At 36.2% G+C, this 15669-nt stretch overlaps 1 protein-coding gene across 2 annotated transcripts; it reads right to left on the bottom strand.

The window, feature by feature from the left end:
* Nucleotides 1–4423: 4423 nt before the first annotated feature.
* Nucleotides 4424–11523, bottom strand: LOC141612332 (uncharacterized). 2 transcript variants are annotated; one of them, XM_074431087.1, is made up of 10 exons: nucleotides 11223–11523; nucleotides 10666–10855; nucleotides 10401–10503; nucleotides 9533–9633; nucleotides 9065–9133; nucleotides 6830–6945; nucleotides 6681–6735; nucleotides 6159–6279; nucleotides 4996–5138; nucleotides 4424–4701 (listed from the first exon to the last, which is right to left on the bottom strand). In XM_074431087.1, the coding sequence occupies exons 2-10, from the start codon at nucleotides 10810–10812 to the stop codon at nucleotides 4600–4602; spliced, it is 957 nt and encodes a 318-aa protein (XP_074287188.1). In that variant the 5' UTR covers nucleotides 10813–10855; nucleotides 11223–11523; the 3' UTR covers nucleotides 4424–4599. The 2 variants fall into 2 exon arrangements, with proteins under 2 accessions (XP_074287188.1, XP_074287196.1); XM_074431095.1 differs by having other exon boundaries at nucleotides 11160–11228.
* Nucleotides 11524–15669: the final 4146 nt, after the last annotated feature.

The following is a 15669-nucleotide window of genomic DNA, read 5'->3' as shown; positions in this document are numbered from 1 at the left end:
TAGGGCATGAGAATGCTACCATCTCGGTTACCCGAGGCAATGATAATCAAATAGACAATAACGAAACGTACTTTAATAGTGATAAAGTTTAAAGCGATACAACCAACTCCGAAACTGATAAAAGAAATACAAATGTTTTCAAAACTGCCAAACTACTAAACAACTGAAAGGCGTTCGACACAGCGGAAGACTTCTAAAACAGCAACGTGATGACTCATCCCAGCTAACCCATGTGCATCGTCTCATACCTGCTCAACAACTGTTCACCACCCCCGAATGGATCACCACAATTTTTAAAACATTTAAACGGGGTCAATACAGATTACAAAAAAAAATACACAGTTGCAATAAAACGATATAACAATCACACACAATCCTCAAACTCCGTCACATCACCATACACCTGACTACACAATGAAGTGTGTAGTCCTGCCAGAATACCCATCGCAAACAGGTATTCCACACCGCCAATGAGGGACCGCAGCCGTTCCCACCTAAGCCCCGCTCATCTCATCCGAGCGATAAACTCATGTTTCTTAATGTGCACATCCCCTCTGTGGCGGGTTCCACAAAGGGCGAATCAAGGGCATGAAGCCACTCCCGCAAGTGACTCCACTCAGCCGAGGACGCACCTCGAGAACCACAGATAGACAATCACACTACACTACCAACAATCACCAAATCAGAATCCAATGCCAATACGATATACAACAACAACAACAGATAATTACCAACACAACCATGTAATCAATACTGCGTAGGGAAACCCTACCTGAGATAGCAATCACCACAGACGATCTAACAGCTAATCAGAAAGTCTCCTCTACGAATCCTCCTCCTATAACATGCATAAATACAATTACCACCACAACCATACAAATTACCCAAAACCCCCAACAACACCCAATTAGGGTTTTAAAGAAACTCAACGAAACACAACATAAATTATACAAGAATCTTACCTTTAACGCGACGAACTCAACAGTGTAAAGAACAAGACAATCCGACGATCCTATCCCTTGGGATTTGCTAATAACGCGATAAATGAAAGCTACGTAACTTCTTCTTCTCTTTAAAAGGTTTTTAGAAAACTTAAAACTGATTAAGAAGGGTCACGGAACCCTTAAATACTAATCACGCATTATTAACAAAACCCGGCTAAAATAACCCGTAAGACCAACTTACTTGATCGAATAAGTAACTTACTCGATCAAGTGCCCCTTACTCGATCGAGTGCCACACATAATCGATCGAGCATCCATCAGACAGACTACTGTTTCGTATAAAAACATACTTACTCGACAGAGTAAGTCCCACTCGATAGAGTACCCATAGATATAAAAAACCGTAGTATTACAGTCTTCCCTCCTTAAAAACAACTTCATCCCCGAAGTTCAACCCATGCCCAAAACAAACATACTAACTCGATTAAGACACAACAACGCAACTAAGGACTCAAAACAAAACCCCAACCTATTAAACATGAACTCTTAACACCAACTCCACCAACTAAGCCTACCTCCACAACATGGCTCGCGATATCGTATCAACTACGTTATATTCTCTCTCGACACTAACTCCATACACTACCAACTACCATCCATAAACGCTGCTAGCTCCATAACCTATCATCCACTAGAAAAATCAATATCAAGATACTCATAACATCAAACGGAATGTTACATTCTACCATCCTTAAAAAGGAACTTCGTCCTCGAAGTTTACTCACACTCATAACATCATCATCCAACTGTCAACACTATCGAACTCATAAATATCATCATCAAACTGTCAACACTATCGAAATATTCTCACATCCCTAAACATCACACTACTACAAGCACGACCATGACCTTTAATAAAATCAATCACAACAAAGATCCATCCTTTATACTACACCAACACTCTACTTCCAATTATACTACAACATGCACAACCATCAAACTCTCTTTTATCGCATCCTACTCCTCTTAAAATAAATGTTACGTCCTCGTAACTCCTTAATGCTAGATCTTGAGCTATATCTTCTCATTATCTTCATCACCACCGTATGTCAAAGACAACCGCCTAAGACCTCAACACCTATAACCATTCCTATTTCCAAGACTCTCTTACTTAAACAGTTCTCATACCTCAATTCACTCGGCACACACCTAACCTATACTTCAAAATCTTTAGCTTAACCAAAATTTCAATTGTTCCCTGTTACCGCCTAAACGACATAGTCCTCTATACATGCACCTATCTCTATACTCATAAGTCACGATCCACAGTTATTACACACACTCACACTAGATCCTCAAGTTCTTTTCTTTCATTACCGCAAAACTCATCCATAACTTAACATGATACTAATTTCCAACACTCTATACTCACTGTCCCAATAAAGATTATGAACCACTTGCAGCTTTCATATCAGTACAACACATGTTCCACAACTCACTTGCCATTACTATGTCTACCAATGCTTCATCTTAAAACAAGATCAAAATTACTGTAACAACCTCTCACAACTGTGTCCCATCAACAGAATATCGCTATACCATGTCAGCAACAGAAGCATACAAAACTCTCTTCCATATCATACTCTACCCTCACTCCCAAGCTGAAACTTGTAAGAAACATCAATAAACAAAAAAACTGTCTATCTGTCCAAACTGAAACTCACAGGAAACAACAGCTCGATAGAGTACCCATATCAGAAAACCGTAGTATTACAGGGTCAAGTCAAGTGGTCCGGATTTTCTCCACTATTTGAAAAGAATTGGAAATTTATTACTTTTAAACGGTGTAGATTAAATCTTGGGACGATCTAGTGGTTGTAGTTATTTCATAAAAGTAATATTTTAATAAATGAAGAGATAAAATATACTAGAATAAATGTATTAGAGAGGTAATGGAGAGGATTCAAATTGCGAGTCGAGCTATTCACATGATTTTGCGAATTTGGGACATTGTGAGATTTATCAGCGTCGAACATGCTAATAACTTTCAACAATTTCAAAGATTAATAAGTTATACTCCATATGATAATACCTAGTTAATATTAATGGAAACAATAGTCAGCTAATCGATAATAAACAATAATTTATTCAGTAAATGGATTATGATATAGTTTTTGAGTTTTAATTTAAAAAATTTTAGTTTTATTATAAAGTTTTTGAGTTCATTTACTTAAACATTAATCTGAAAAAGTTACATTATAACTCAAAAAAATTACAAATAAACTCGGAAAAATTTGATTTTTGACGTCATAAAACTAAAATGTAATTTATAAACTTTATAGAACTCAAAAAAAAAACACAAAAACTCATTGACGGTAAAATAATACATCTGATGTACAAGTCTTTTTCTCTAATTTAAAAAGATGGCAAACAAACAATCACGAGTAATAATGAGTCTAGAATGAATGCAAGCGAATTGCAGGTTGCAACAACACATGGTTCCTAGTTCGACTATTGCTGGGACCACAACTTTATGTCTATGTATAACCACACCTCTTCCTGATTTTAGGAATCACAACTCCCGTTCGGATCCGCAATGACTATTATAACCAAGACTAACTCAAATCGAATCGCAACTTAATGATAAAAATCACAAGTCAAATAGCAGAATGACCTGGTGACGTTATTCATCTGCTTCGAGATCGCAATCCCTACCCTTTATCTCGACCTCTGAGTTACAAATGAAACAAGAGATCGCAACCACAAAGTAACAGCAAGTGAGTAACTCAGAATTCAACATGCGACACCAACTACTTACAGTTCAAGCATATTATCAATTAAGAATCAGAGAAAACCATCTAGGACAACTGGACTGCTGGACAACAGTTCCCTGACAGATTGACCCAATCATAGTGGACCGGGATGCATGGTCCCGGTCCAGACCTCATATCAACAGGTTTGTTCTCATGCCATATAAGATAATATACAAACTTATACTTACAAACCTCATACCAACAATAGATGAACATTTTCAAGGTTCATAACATGGCCCACGATACTATTTCATCTCTCACATTCTCTCTCCACAAACCTGGATACTATATTGTAACCCGTCTCATCCATGAACCTCAACACTCATGTCCAACAATATAGGGTTTGTAGACAAACCTCTAAAATAATGGACACATCATCTTACTTTTGACAAACCTCTATTGCTAGTGTCCTGAGTAACACAGAGGAGGGGTTTCCCCCAAAACTCATCCATGTGGGCTAGGAACAAGGAGACCATGACTATACAAGTCTGGACGATAGAGAGGAACTGGTCCTGATTGGGACCGCAGCCTAAATGCAACATATATAGAACTGGGCATGAACAAGTAGTGCCTCTCATTAGGATCCAGGGTCCCGGTGTGCCGAGACGAACTCAATGCATGCAGTGTGTAGAGCAAATGAGCAATCAGTATTTGTGCATTCCAATATTCGAGAAAACAAGTCTGAACTTATATAAATGATTAAAACACACAGATTACTAGATCCACTTGAGCATCATGCTTTATTAATCCAATTTCTGGAGTTTTCACAGGGTTTGCATGTTGTGCAAGATATTTTCAACTTATTTACATGAGAGTTTATGCTACAACAATTTGATGAGGCTTTATCTTCTCAATAGGTTGTAAGCAGGTAGATCTTTTATATTGGAGATATCTTCCAACTCGAGTTCACGTTCCAATTGTGCTCTTGTTGATTTCAGAACTTCCTGAAAAACATCGTCACAGGTTAACTTATTCAACATGTTATTATAGGAAGGTGGGCCACCACCATCACAGCAACAACAACAATCCCAAATCGATTGGGCCAGATATGGGGCATAGTTACATGAATCATCTTTCAAGACCGTCAATTATAGGTTCAAATGTAAATAATGAAAAGAAAAAAAAACACACACACACACACACACACTATTAATAGTGAATACACATAAAGCTAAGAAAGTTGTTAAAAATGTAGGAAGGATAATAAACTCAAAATGAATCAAAGTGAAAACACTAACATTAAACTCCATATATGATGCACGCTTTGCAAGCCACTGGGCATCCATCATTTGGAAAGCTATACAGTACAGATTGTCAAACGCCATTTCATCGCCAGCTAGTAATTCGAGAAACCGCACCCCTGCTGTGGAACTTGGTTTTCCTGCAAGAGTTGAGATATTGATCAGCCTCTACAACTATACGAGAGACATACTTTACGCCTAGGAGATTCAGTGCAAGAAGTGCACCCAAGTGGCAGACAATTTAAAGTTGAGGATGAACGGAAATGATCAAATACTATTATTTCAAAAAAAAGTGAAGAAGTGTAATTAGATATAGTTGCACGGAAAATGAAGATTGTTCTCCTGCCAGTGGAAGATAAAATAGGGGAATGGGCGACAAACTAGTCTCATGAGTATTTTATTGGAGAATAGTAGTAAAATTTAGATACATTCCCGAAACATTGTTTATACACCACTTGTGTGTGCCATACTGCCATGGTATTAAATATTGACCGTTACGCAACATTTTAGTTATATGAAGGAATTTTAGCTCTCCGTGCCGATATTTTTCGTTCCATAAAATAGCCAATACAGCCAATTTTTGACCCATACAACCGATATCTCCGGATACTTGGCAAATATAAGGCTTCTTAAGTCGATACTACTCTGATAGACTAATACGGCTTATATAACTCCTATAAAAACAAGCCATGATAAACGCGCGACCGTGTCATAAATAAGCAACCCCAATTTGCAACCACTGTCATGATCGTGACTCATACTGCGATTTAGCACCATGGTGCAAACTTATATAAATAATTCAACATTGGACCACCTGGGTCTAACTAGCCTATTATATTTAGCTTCTTTGTCATCTACCTTCTAGATTGACTATTTAGGTTTCATACGTGACCTGTTGGCTAGAGATTGTAAAGTCATTAAGCAGTGATACTCATTACCTCGGTACAAAACCTTTAAGCATGTATTGGCCGTGGCTCACTTTACACGGAAAAAAAAAAATTACTACTTTGGACGAATTATAAAAAAAAAAATACTCGTGGAAATGACATGTTTGCTATTGTCTATTCCAGTATTTGAATTATTCCAGAGACACTAACTAGAGGTACTGTAGTATACTTAAGCTGGGACGAGGTCAAGCCATCTCATTTACAGTCACATACCCGATTGAAGATCCAGCATTTGAGCCAACATGAAGGAAATGTTGATGCCAGCTACAGCAAAAGGATATTCCCACTCAGCCCTTCGTCCATCTAGCTTGTGCAACAAACACTGGAAGGACTCCTGTTTAGCAGAAAAATGCTAAATTTACATAAGGGCCATCACATCCCATTACTTGAAAGGTCTCACTTAATTACTGACATGTCATGCATTCATGTTTCAACACCAAGACAATCTAGGAACAAACGTAGATCAACTATGAGAACTTAACTGATGGCCAATAGAAGGCAAGTCATAAGAGAGAAATGAAGAAGAAAAACTACAGGTATAATAAATGGCCTTTATGATGTGAAGGTTGAGGCTTTAGATAGCAACGCGGTATAACTCGGATCTTATCTATCAAGCATAGTTTTTTAATGCCAGCTTGTGGATTTGAAAGTCAGATTCTTATCTGGAGTGATATTAAGAGCGAATGAATATCATAAGGATCAAGGAAAACAATCTACATCAGAAGAATACTATACCGGATACTTCTCAGCGAAATATATGAGGTTCTCCAGGGATATATATCCTCCACCCCTAGAACAGAAAATTAATCAGAAGATTCAGAACCTCCAATGTTAAAAGTAATTAAATTAGCTGTGAAGTGATCTTTCATCATGGCTTGACATACCTAAAATCAGTTGAGGGATCAGTACCTTGCCAACCCATTTCCTTCCAAAGCTCTGATTTAAGAGGTGGGAGCTCCCTGTTAGGAAAAGCCAACCTCCATAGCCTCTTGAGAGCATCCTGATATCAAATTATTCACTGGTTACGTACTTATTATGGAAGTGATTTCGTTTCAGTAACACGTACGAGTTAAACCACTACATAAATACAAAACATTTCCATTCAGGACAATATTAAGGTGATTATAGGCAAATTTTGACATCGGAGCACAAGCACATATGATCTATTTAGATATTTGACATGTAAGCCAACCACACGAGACATGAAAATACTGGTTTTACAACTGTGCAGATCAAATCATCAAATAGAACAGGGATTCGAAGTTTGTATGTTAGTGACTATAGTTCAAGCAGTGGATCAATCATTCACAAACTACATGGGATAGAATTTATCAAGGAATGGTGATCAGAGAAATTCACGAATTTATCTTTCATTTCTGTATGATGTGAATCCACCCACAGATTATTTACAGTATTCATAACAACTATGATTGTGCACGGTTGTCTACAAAACATTTTCAGTGGTGTTACAAAATCTTTTCTGTGTTTTCTACTTGATAATTACTCCCTCCATTTTTTTATTTTCTTCCCATTTGCTTTATTGCGGTCTCCAAATTGACCGTATTTTTCGAGATCTATGTTACTTTTTTTTTTCCGTGAAAGATTTTTTAATAGCAAGTGTAAATGTTTTCGTTTTATAATTATATTTTTTATTCTCCAACATAGTTACGGTCCGAGTTGGAAAACTTTGACCTTTAAAAGGCAAATGGGAAGAAAATAGGAAAATGGAGGGAGTACATGTTAGGGAATTTATCAAGGATTGCTGATCAAAGATGCCCGCCAAAACATTGCACTGTGGTCTACATAATCCATGGTGTCTCCTTTTACATTGTTGCCAGCTGCGACAGTGCCTGCAACCCTAAAAACTGATGAATTTTAGAGTATATTTACTCATTCCCTTCCCTAATTAAACTTGTTTGATTCAGTTCTATAATTGTATGAGCTCTTTCTCTATACTCCACAACTGAATTAATCCCAAGCATTCTTCCCCCTTTCCACTCTCTTCATATATTTTTGCCACAATTAAACCTTCGTCCGTATTCCGTGGTTCACTGCCAGATCACCACTGTGACATCTTTATCAACTTATTCCCTCTACTCTCATTCCACTTTTGGTGTGTTTTCAGCCATTGGCACAGAATTCAGCTACAGCGCGGCTATTATAACTACAATTGAACCTTCACTTTGTGTAAGGCAGTCACACCCATAGTGTCTCTTTGTAAATGGGTGTCAACCCCTGGTGTCCTTCAGTCCCTCCTATTCAACTAGATGTTTACATTTTGTTTTTTTTTTTGGCATGTTCAACTAGATGTTTACGTTTACTTTTTTTTGGCATGAATTAACATGTATATATGCCCTCACCCACTTGCACATGGCCTCTCCTAAAATCCGCACCAGAAACAAATGTGAACTTCTAGTTTAATAGGAGAGTATCACATTGAAAAAATTTCAGAGAAAATCAAGAAAGAAGCAGAAAGAAAAAGAATCACGAGACTGAAAGGACAGGATAAATAAAATAAAATAAAATAAAAGAGTAAACGCTCCAACGAGAGCAAAATATTTTACAGGACTATCATTATTTTTTGGTTATGACTTATGATAGAATAAAGCAAGCTGACTCACTAAACTGGTTGTGTTTCTTTCAATTATGAAGTAGCAGCAATTTGATGCACTCGTGATGCAATTTTCACTTTGGGTAGAAACAACCTCTTTGTGTTGCTAACACAGGGGTAAGATTGCGTACCATGCAATCCCCTTACCCCGAAATATGGAGGAGCCCTTGAGTTACTAGGTTAATCGTGTTGGTGGTGTTGTACCATCATGAGCACAAGTAAATGTGTTATGTGCTTCTGTCCAATTACGACAGTAACTTAATCCATGGCTAAACATAAAGTAGCTCCAAAAGTTAACGGTGGTGAAGTTAATGTGTATTGTGATTTCACTTGAATAACAGTTCCAAATGAACATCCAAATTGTCTCGGAGTGCAAAACAATCAACTTATAGCATCCACTCATTGTCCAAAGAGGAAGCCAAACCAATCTTTCAAGAGCAAACATAGAATACGAGGATAACCCAAGTTGCACAACAAAGTCACAGAGATCAAACGAATCTGGACTAACCTGATGCTCTATTCGGTTTCCATCAAAGGGAACTTGAAGCCTACTTTGAAGTTTTCCGAGTCTTTCTTCCTATGACAGCAACATGTTAAAGAATCTGGGTTATATAAGACTATACAGGATTCAGAGACTATAAGAGAACTGAACTTAATACGTTATTCAGACATCAGATAGTCCTGCCCACACAAAGCAACGAAGACACAAACTTAATCAAAGATGAGAACGACCAGCGTTCGGGGACACACAAGTCTTACAGCTATCCTACTTTCTATAAAGTATAGGGATAAGCTCCAACGAAAGCCAACAAATTGACGATCATATTATTTGATCAGAAATTAAGAATTCAGCCCTATTTACAAGATGTACACTTCAATAAATGTATACAAAGTCATCTCACTTCAAGCATAAGACTTAGCCCATCTAGGAAATTCGCAAAGAAATACACATTAAATTATACCTAATAAATTATACCTGCAAAGGGCTAAGAGGTGGTGCAAGAAACTTCGTATGTTGGGCTGACGAAAGATTCACAAATCGTCCCAGAAGTGACTTAGAACCAATGACAATATTTGCTGGAAGACAATCAAGACGTTAATAAACAGACCAAAAAGGAAAAGGAATCGCTATCACTCAGTTCAAGTCATGTAAAAGTTTCCTCAAGTTCCCACAATAAGGAACTAAATAATATCAAAAACCAATTTTTTTCTTTCGTCGCCGTAAGACATTTATTGGATGCCATGGACGGTTTCAAATGATGATTCATGTCAGCCGACTCCAACTCATTTTGGGACTAAGGCTCTAATGTTGTTGTTGTCATTGTAAAACATTTGAATACAGCTTGAAATTTTATGATGCAGAATAAATTTATGGTTATGCTACTTATGTATGCCAGGTGAACACATAATCATCCTGTATGATGCTTCTTCTGTAAGCTAGAGTGCAAAGAAGCTAGAAGTTACTTCCACCTTCATGAATGTACTCTCTCTTTCTCTTTTCCTTTGCCTTCTCTCCAGCTTCATGGTCATAAAAATGGCCGAATCCCCACTTTTCCTTCCTCCGTAGTTTTACTCCCTTTCGACTCAATCTTTAACCCTCCCTTCCACAGATTATGATTTATTTAATTGGTCATTGATTCAGTATACAAGTATCAGTATGCTACGGCCTAAGCTACGCATTTGGTCAATCCTCCCCATCCATCACCCTCCAAAAACATTTCATTTTAGTATATGGAGACTATTTCAGACAGAATAAGGCCTTCATCGCTTGTGAATCTTAAAGATTAAATGAAAACAATTTCTTAGTTAAAAAGGTGCAAAAAAAATCCATGTGAAATACATACCTAACCACTGTGCCCAGTGCGCAAGCAACTGTGAAAATATAAACGACCAATGGAGTTGGACCTTCGTCCCTTCATCATCCAGAAGATCATCTAAAGTATATTGCTACAAATAAAAATCTGTCAGGAATCAAACAAAAATCACATCTACCAATCCACCTCATAAAGTAATAGTATCCAATAACAGATTACTAAAACAACACTCGCCCAATGGATCAATGGCTCATGCAAAATAACACGGATTAGTAAAGGAGCAAAATGAATTCACCTCAGGATGCCTATCACCGTACTCACGATCATTCCCAAGTAACGGTTCACTTAAACTATCAGAAGTCGGTGTATCATAATGCTCACGCCTTCTCCCATCAACATCTCCATGGTGAAGCCTTCTCCTTAAAGTCGTCGAATATGACATTCTCAAACAGTTCAAATCCCACACCTTTTACAAGCAAATTCTCCTACATTACACCAAACAAAAGCATATCACTTACAACTTTCACATGCAAATTATCCTACATTGTCTGCACCAAACAAACAAAAGCATTTCATATAATTAACTGTCGATAAATTTGCATTGTCTGAATTAGAAAATGGAACTTCAACTACTTCCCAACAATCAAAATAAGCTGAAATTGACGTTGACCAAATACATAAATCAAATACCTAATTTTTGAAATTAATCAAATTAATGAATGTAAAATCAAATCAAATAAAAACCCTAAAAACCCATTGATCAGAACAACAAGTAGAGCTGAAACAAACCCCTCTTTCCTGAAGAATTGAGGAAAACCCATTATCTAATTAATCGAAATGAAGAAAACCCACCTCTGAAATAAGGTAAAGTAGAAAAGTTGTTGAAGATCGTTGTACAGTTTACCCTTTATATATGCGGAAAAACCTTGACAAGGAAGCAAAGTGGTAGGAAGAATGAAGAAAATGTGATTGCTAGAATTGGTATTTCACAATTGTTTATTACAGATTTGTTTATATGGAGCTCTTAAAAGGGGAGTCTGAATTTCTGATTGGATGAGTTACGATTAAAGCAAAAACTTTGTTCATGTTGACTTGATTATTTAATCTGTAATAATTAGGTTTTGTAGCGTTGTGGTTTTTGTTGACTGTTCTGATTATTACATCCTTCCACATTTACAAATTCTTATTTTTCGGTCTGAAGCAATAAGATGGATCAAATCAATTCATATTCATAGCATATGACCCGATTTCCTTACAAATAGTAAGATGCTTTTTTTATTTTTTATTACTAGTTGTCAAGTCAGATTGTCAAACATTTACGCTATTGCTAAATCCTGCACGCTAGTTTGCTTAAATCCAACACATTTTATCCTAAATTTCCATAATTGCCCTTTGTAAAAAAAATGAAAAGACCTCTAAAGAATTAAAATGACTTATATCTCTCTCTAAACCTAGTCAATACCTTCATTCGTTCAACTATAATGGATCGTAATAGTAATAAATTAATAAGGAGCAACTGCCAGATTTGCCATTCGATAAGGAGCTGCCAGTGTGCTGATTCCGATTTGCCATTCTCTCTAAACCTAGCCAAGACCCAGATTTGCCATTCTCTGATTCCGCTTTTGAATCCTGTACTCGAGCAACTGCGAGTGTGCTGATAAGGAGTTGAACAGTGCCAAAAGAATGTAAGATGCTATAAATTGATAAAAATAAATGTCAGAAAATTAAACTCACGACCAATAAATTGTTGGGGGTAGATCTTTGATGCAACAATGTGCTTGTAAAGAGAGAGATAAGCTATCAACTAACAGTAAGACTGTAAGAGACTTCCATTACACGAATTTCACGCAGACAAACATGCTTGAGTTATTTTTTCTTTTATATTCGAGCTTAACCCGGCTTTCAGCCCAGACCATTTCTTTGGTTACAATTTGAGTCAGGCTTATGGTGATCAACTGGTTGTTTCAGACTCGTACGGGTTTTATGCGGCGACCTAGTGCAGTGAAGGGTTGTGGCAGCGTCGTTTGCAGGGAGGGGTTGTGCCGGCGTCGACTTGTAGTGTCACAGGTGTACGGATCGGCGCGGGAATGGGCGTGTGGAGGGGTTGTCGCCGGCGCTAGATGGTAGGGGGAGGATGCCGGAGCAGGGAGTGTGGTGGGAGATGCAGGTGAAATTGATTCTTACGGTGAAATTGATTCTCATATTTGGGTTTTTTTATTTCTGTTGTTTCTCTCACTTGTTTCAATCTTGGTGGGTTGACAAATGAGAAGGGTACATTTGGAATAAGGGGAAAAGTGTGCGGGATTTGAGTAAAATGATGTGCGGGATTTAGCACGTCCCAACATTTATTACTTGTACAAACATTATTATTTTTTATTCTACCCATCACTCTTCCTATACTCTACATCAAAACCAACGACTGACCCATCATCACTTGCACAAGCATTATTGTATTTTCATTTATCATTCCTTCATCCCCTTTATTTTTCATCCATTTCATCATACTCATAATACTCCATTCATCTCGTTCATCATCACCATCATCTTCATTCATCATCATTATTTATCCCTACTCACATATTCTATTTCTATCAACCTTAACTTTTCTTAATTTCTTTATTCTTTACAACTTTTCCATCATTTTTTAATGAGGTTTTGAGAAAGACGAAGGTTACAAATTATTCCAAAATTATTACAAATTATTCACAACAAGAACATTAGAATATTATGCAATATGTTGACATATTATCCACAACAAGAACATTAAAATATATGTGCAGTATGTTGACATATTTGTGCAACATGTTATTACTTGTACAATTTCACATGGTAACATATGTTATACAAGGATATCAACATAACTATTTTCATATTTCTACATTTGTTTAATTAATTAACAACAATCAATTTTTTTTATTATCAGTTGACTATTAAATGGTTACAAAATTCTCAAACATGGAAACAAACACTTTCCTATCAACTTTGTGTAATATGTTTACTTAATTGTGCAAAATGTTACTATTTCTGTATGGTTTCAACATGTTAACATATTATACAAGGGTATCAGCAGAATGAGAACATATTAAACATTACAAAATGTTCACCATTTTTGATATTATGTTACTGTTTCAGATAAATTATACTATTAATACGTTTTGATTTAAAGTTTCTAAGTGGCAACATGTTCTGTTTATTGTGTAATATGTTTACAATTTTTACATAGAAACAAATCATACATAAACCAAAACAATTATCTTGAAAATGGTTACATATTATATTTTGGGACTTATTTACCCAATTTTTAATATGTGGCCATTTGAAGTGTACAAGCAACCATTTCAGTTTAAATTACACCCGTAAAATATAGTCACAAATATTTACGAAATGGTAACATCTTTTAGTTTGTTGCACGTTCAATTTGTTTCAAATAATATGATGAGAAGATGAAGATGAATTGAATGTAAAGATAAATGTTCTTGGTTTTTCTTTTGGTTTTGTAGAATGAGAAGATGAAGGTGAATAGTTTATGTATTTGTAAAATGGTAAATGAAACAAGTACTTTGTTTTGATATTTTGAAAGGAATGAAGAAGATGACAGTGAATATGAGTTAATAAATGAAGGCAAAAAATGAATGTTCTGGATTTTTGAAGGAAGGAAGAAAATGAAGGTGAATATGATTTAAAATTTCAGAATGAGAAATGAAAAGTGAGGATGAAATGAACAATATAAATTGCACCGTCATTTGTGTTTGTGGATTAAGAGTATTTGGTTGCATTGGTAGTGTAAATAATCAACTATTTGTTTAATGTAAAATATCATTTTCAAGTTCTCTCTTGTCAAATCTACTTGACCTACAACACTCCACCTTGCCTACTCTACAATTAATACATCAGTCTATTTTTACCCATTTCACACAATTTGGTTGTGACCCAACCCGTCTTACACTTAAGACGGATATCATCCGTCTTAAGCAAGACTTATTGTTCCACATTTGATCAATAAGCTTGACCTTAATGATAATAAAGATTAAAGAGTGTTCTATCTTAAAAGATACGGAATTACTTTTTCACATACAAACTTTACTCTTTCATATACATTTTTTCATTAATTTTCCATCTAATGCCCTTTTCATCTAAAACTTATTTCAACTTTTTCCCCCCTAAAACTTAATCTAATTGTTCTAAGTACTTTATCAATGAATTTTAAGTCGCTAATTATTGAAGTAATTAACTTGTTTATCAATTATTAGTATTGTTTGTTGATTTTTATTCCATTTGTCAAAGTTGTTTGTTAGAGGACAAAATTAGGGTTTATACGCAGCCCAAGAAGATGAATTTCAGTGCTCATGCCGTGAAAATGTGAAATACATCTCTTGGGTCATCAAACATTAAATTATGGGAATATCAAGCATTAATCTACTATATTCCATTGAAGAAGACATTTGCAAAATCAAACATTTCACTTTTAGCATAAGCATTTAAAATAGTAGTTCAAACAATCACATCCTCTCCTCATACACAATACCAAGTTCCAACAAATCACGGCTGGGTGGTGGTGGTTGGGCAGTGCGGCGGGGACTAGGGTTGGTCGGTTGGTGTTTACCGGCTGGGAAGGCGGTGGTGGTTTAGTGATCGTAGGTTTTGGGGTTTTCTTAATAATAATTGATAAAATAATAACAGGGGTAATATTGTAAAAAGCGTATGTGAAAGAGTAAAATTCGTATGTGAAAAATCACAACCCAAAAGATAAAGCGTTTCTCATTGACTTAAAATATAGTTCTGTTGGTAGGCAATCTCGGGTAGTTAATAAAATATTACTCATAGTATCTTAAAGCACTACGTTGTACATTGCTCGTAACAAGGTGATTTCGCTTTGGTCATTGGTACGACACTCTTTTGATTAATTGGTACTTGTTACCCATGTGAAGATCGCCTAGACATGTAACAAATAATTAGAAAAAGATTATTACTACCTTAAGGGACTAAGTTCCTCGAGGCAACGAAAGTGAGGATCCGTATCTTCACATGGAAATTTTTTGCGATTATTGTGATGCCATTTCTCAAACGGGGCCGGGGTAACTCAAGACCAACAAGGTGGGTGTTGATCCCATTTTCTTTGAAGGGAGCTGCTAAACAATGGCTCAAGAGTTTTATTAGGGCAACACTTGGTATAGATTCATGGAAAAACTTGCTTTAACTTTCTATAAAAAATTGTACCCACCGAAAAAGACCAATATGCTAAGGGCCCAAATTACGAATTTCAAATAAAGAGATGAGGAATATTGTATGATACACGGGA

The sequence above is a fragment of the Silene latifolia genome, chromosome 1 (genome assembly GCF_048544455.1).
Source record: "Silene latifolia isolate original U9 population chromosome 1, ASM4854445v1, whole genome shotgun sequence".
NCBI classification, from domain to species: domain Eukaryota; kingdom Viridiplantae; phylum Streptophyta; class Magnoliopsida; order Caryophyllales; family Caryophyllaceae; genus Silene; species Silene latifolia.
This window is presented reverse-complemented; position numbering and strand designations above follow the sequence as displayed.

Coding starts and splice junctions, on each gene's coding strand:
- LOC141612332 (XM_074431087.1), bottom strand. CDS start 10,812: ATGTCATATTCGACGACTTTAAGGAGAAGGCTTCACCATGGAGATGTT. Junction 9,134..9,532: donor CACCTCTTAGCCCTTTGCAG/GTATAATTTATT, acceptor TTGCTGTCATAG/GAAGAAAGACTCGGAAAACT. Junction 6,280..6,680: donor ATTTCGCTGAGAAGTATCCG/GTATAGTATTCT, acceptor TCTGCTAAACAG/GAGTCCTTCCAGTGTTTGTT.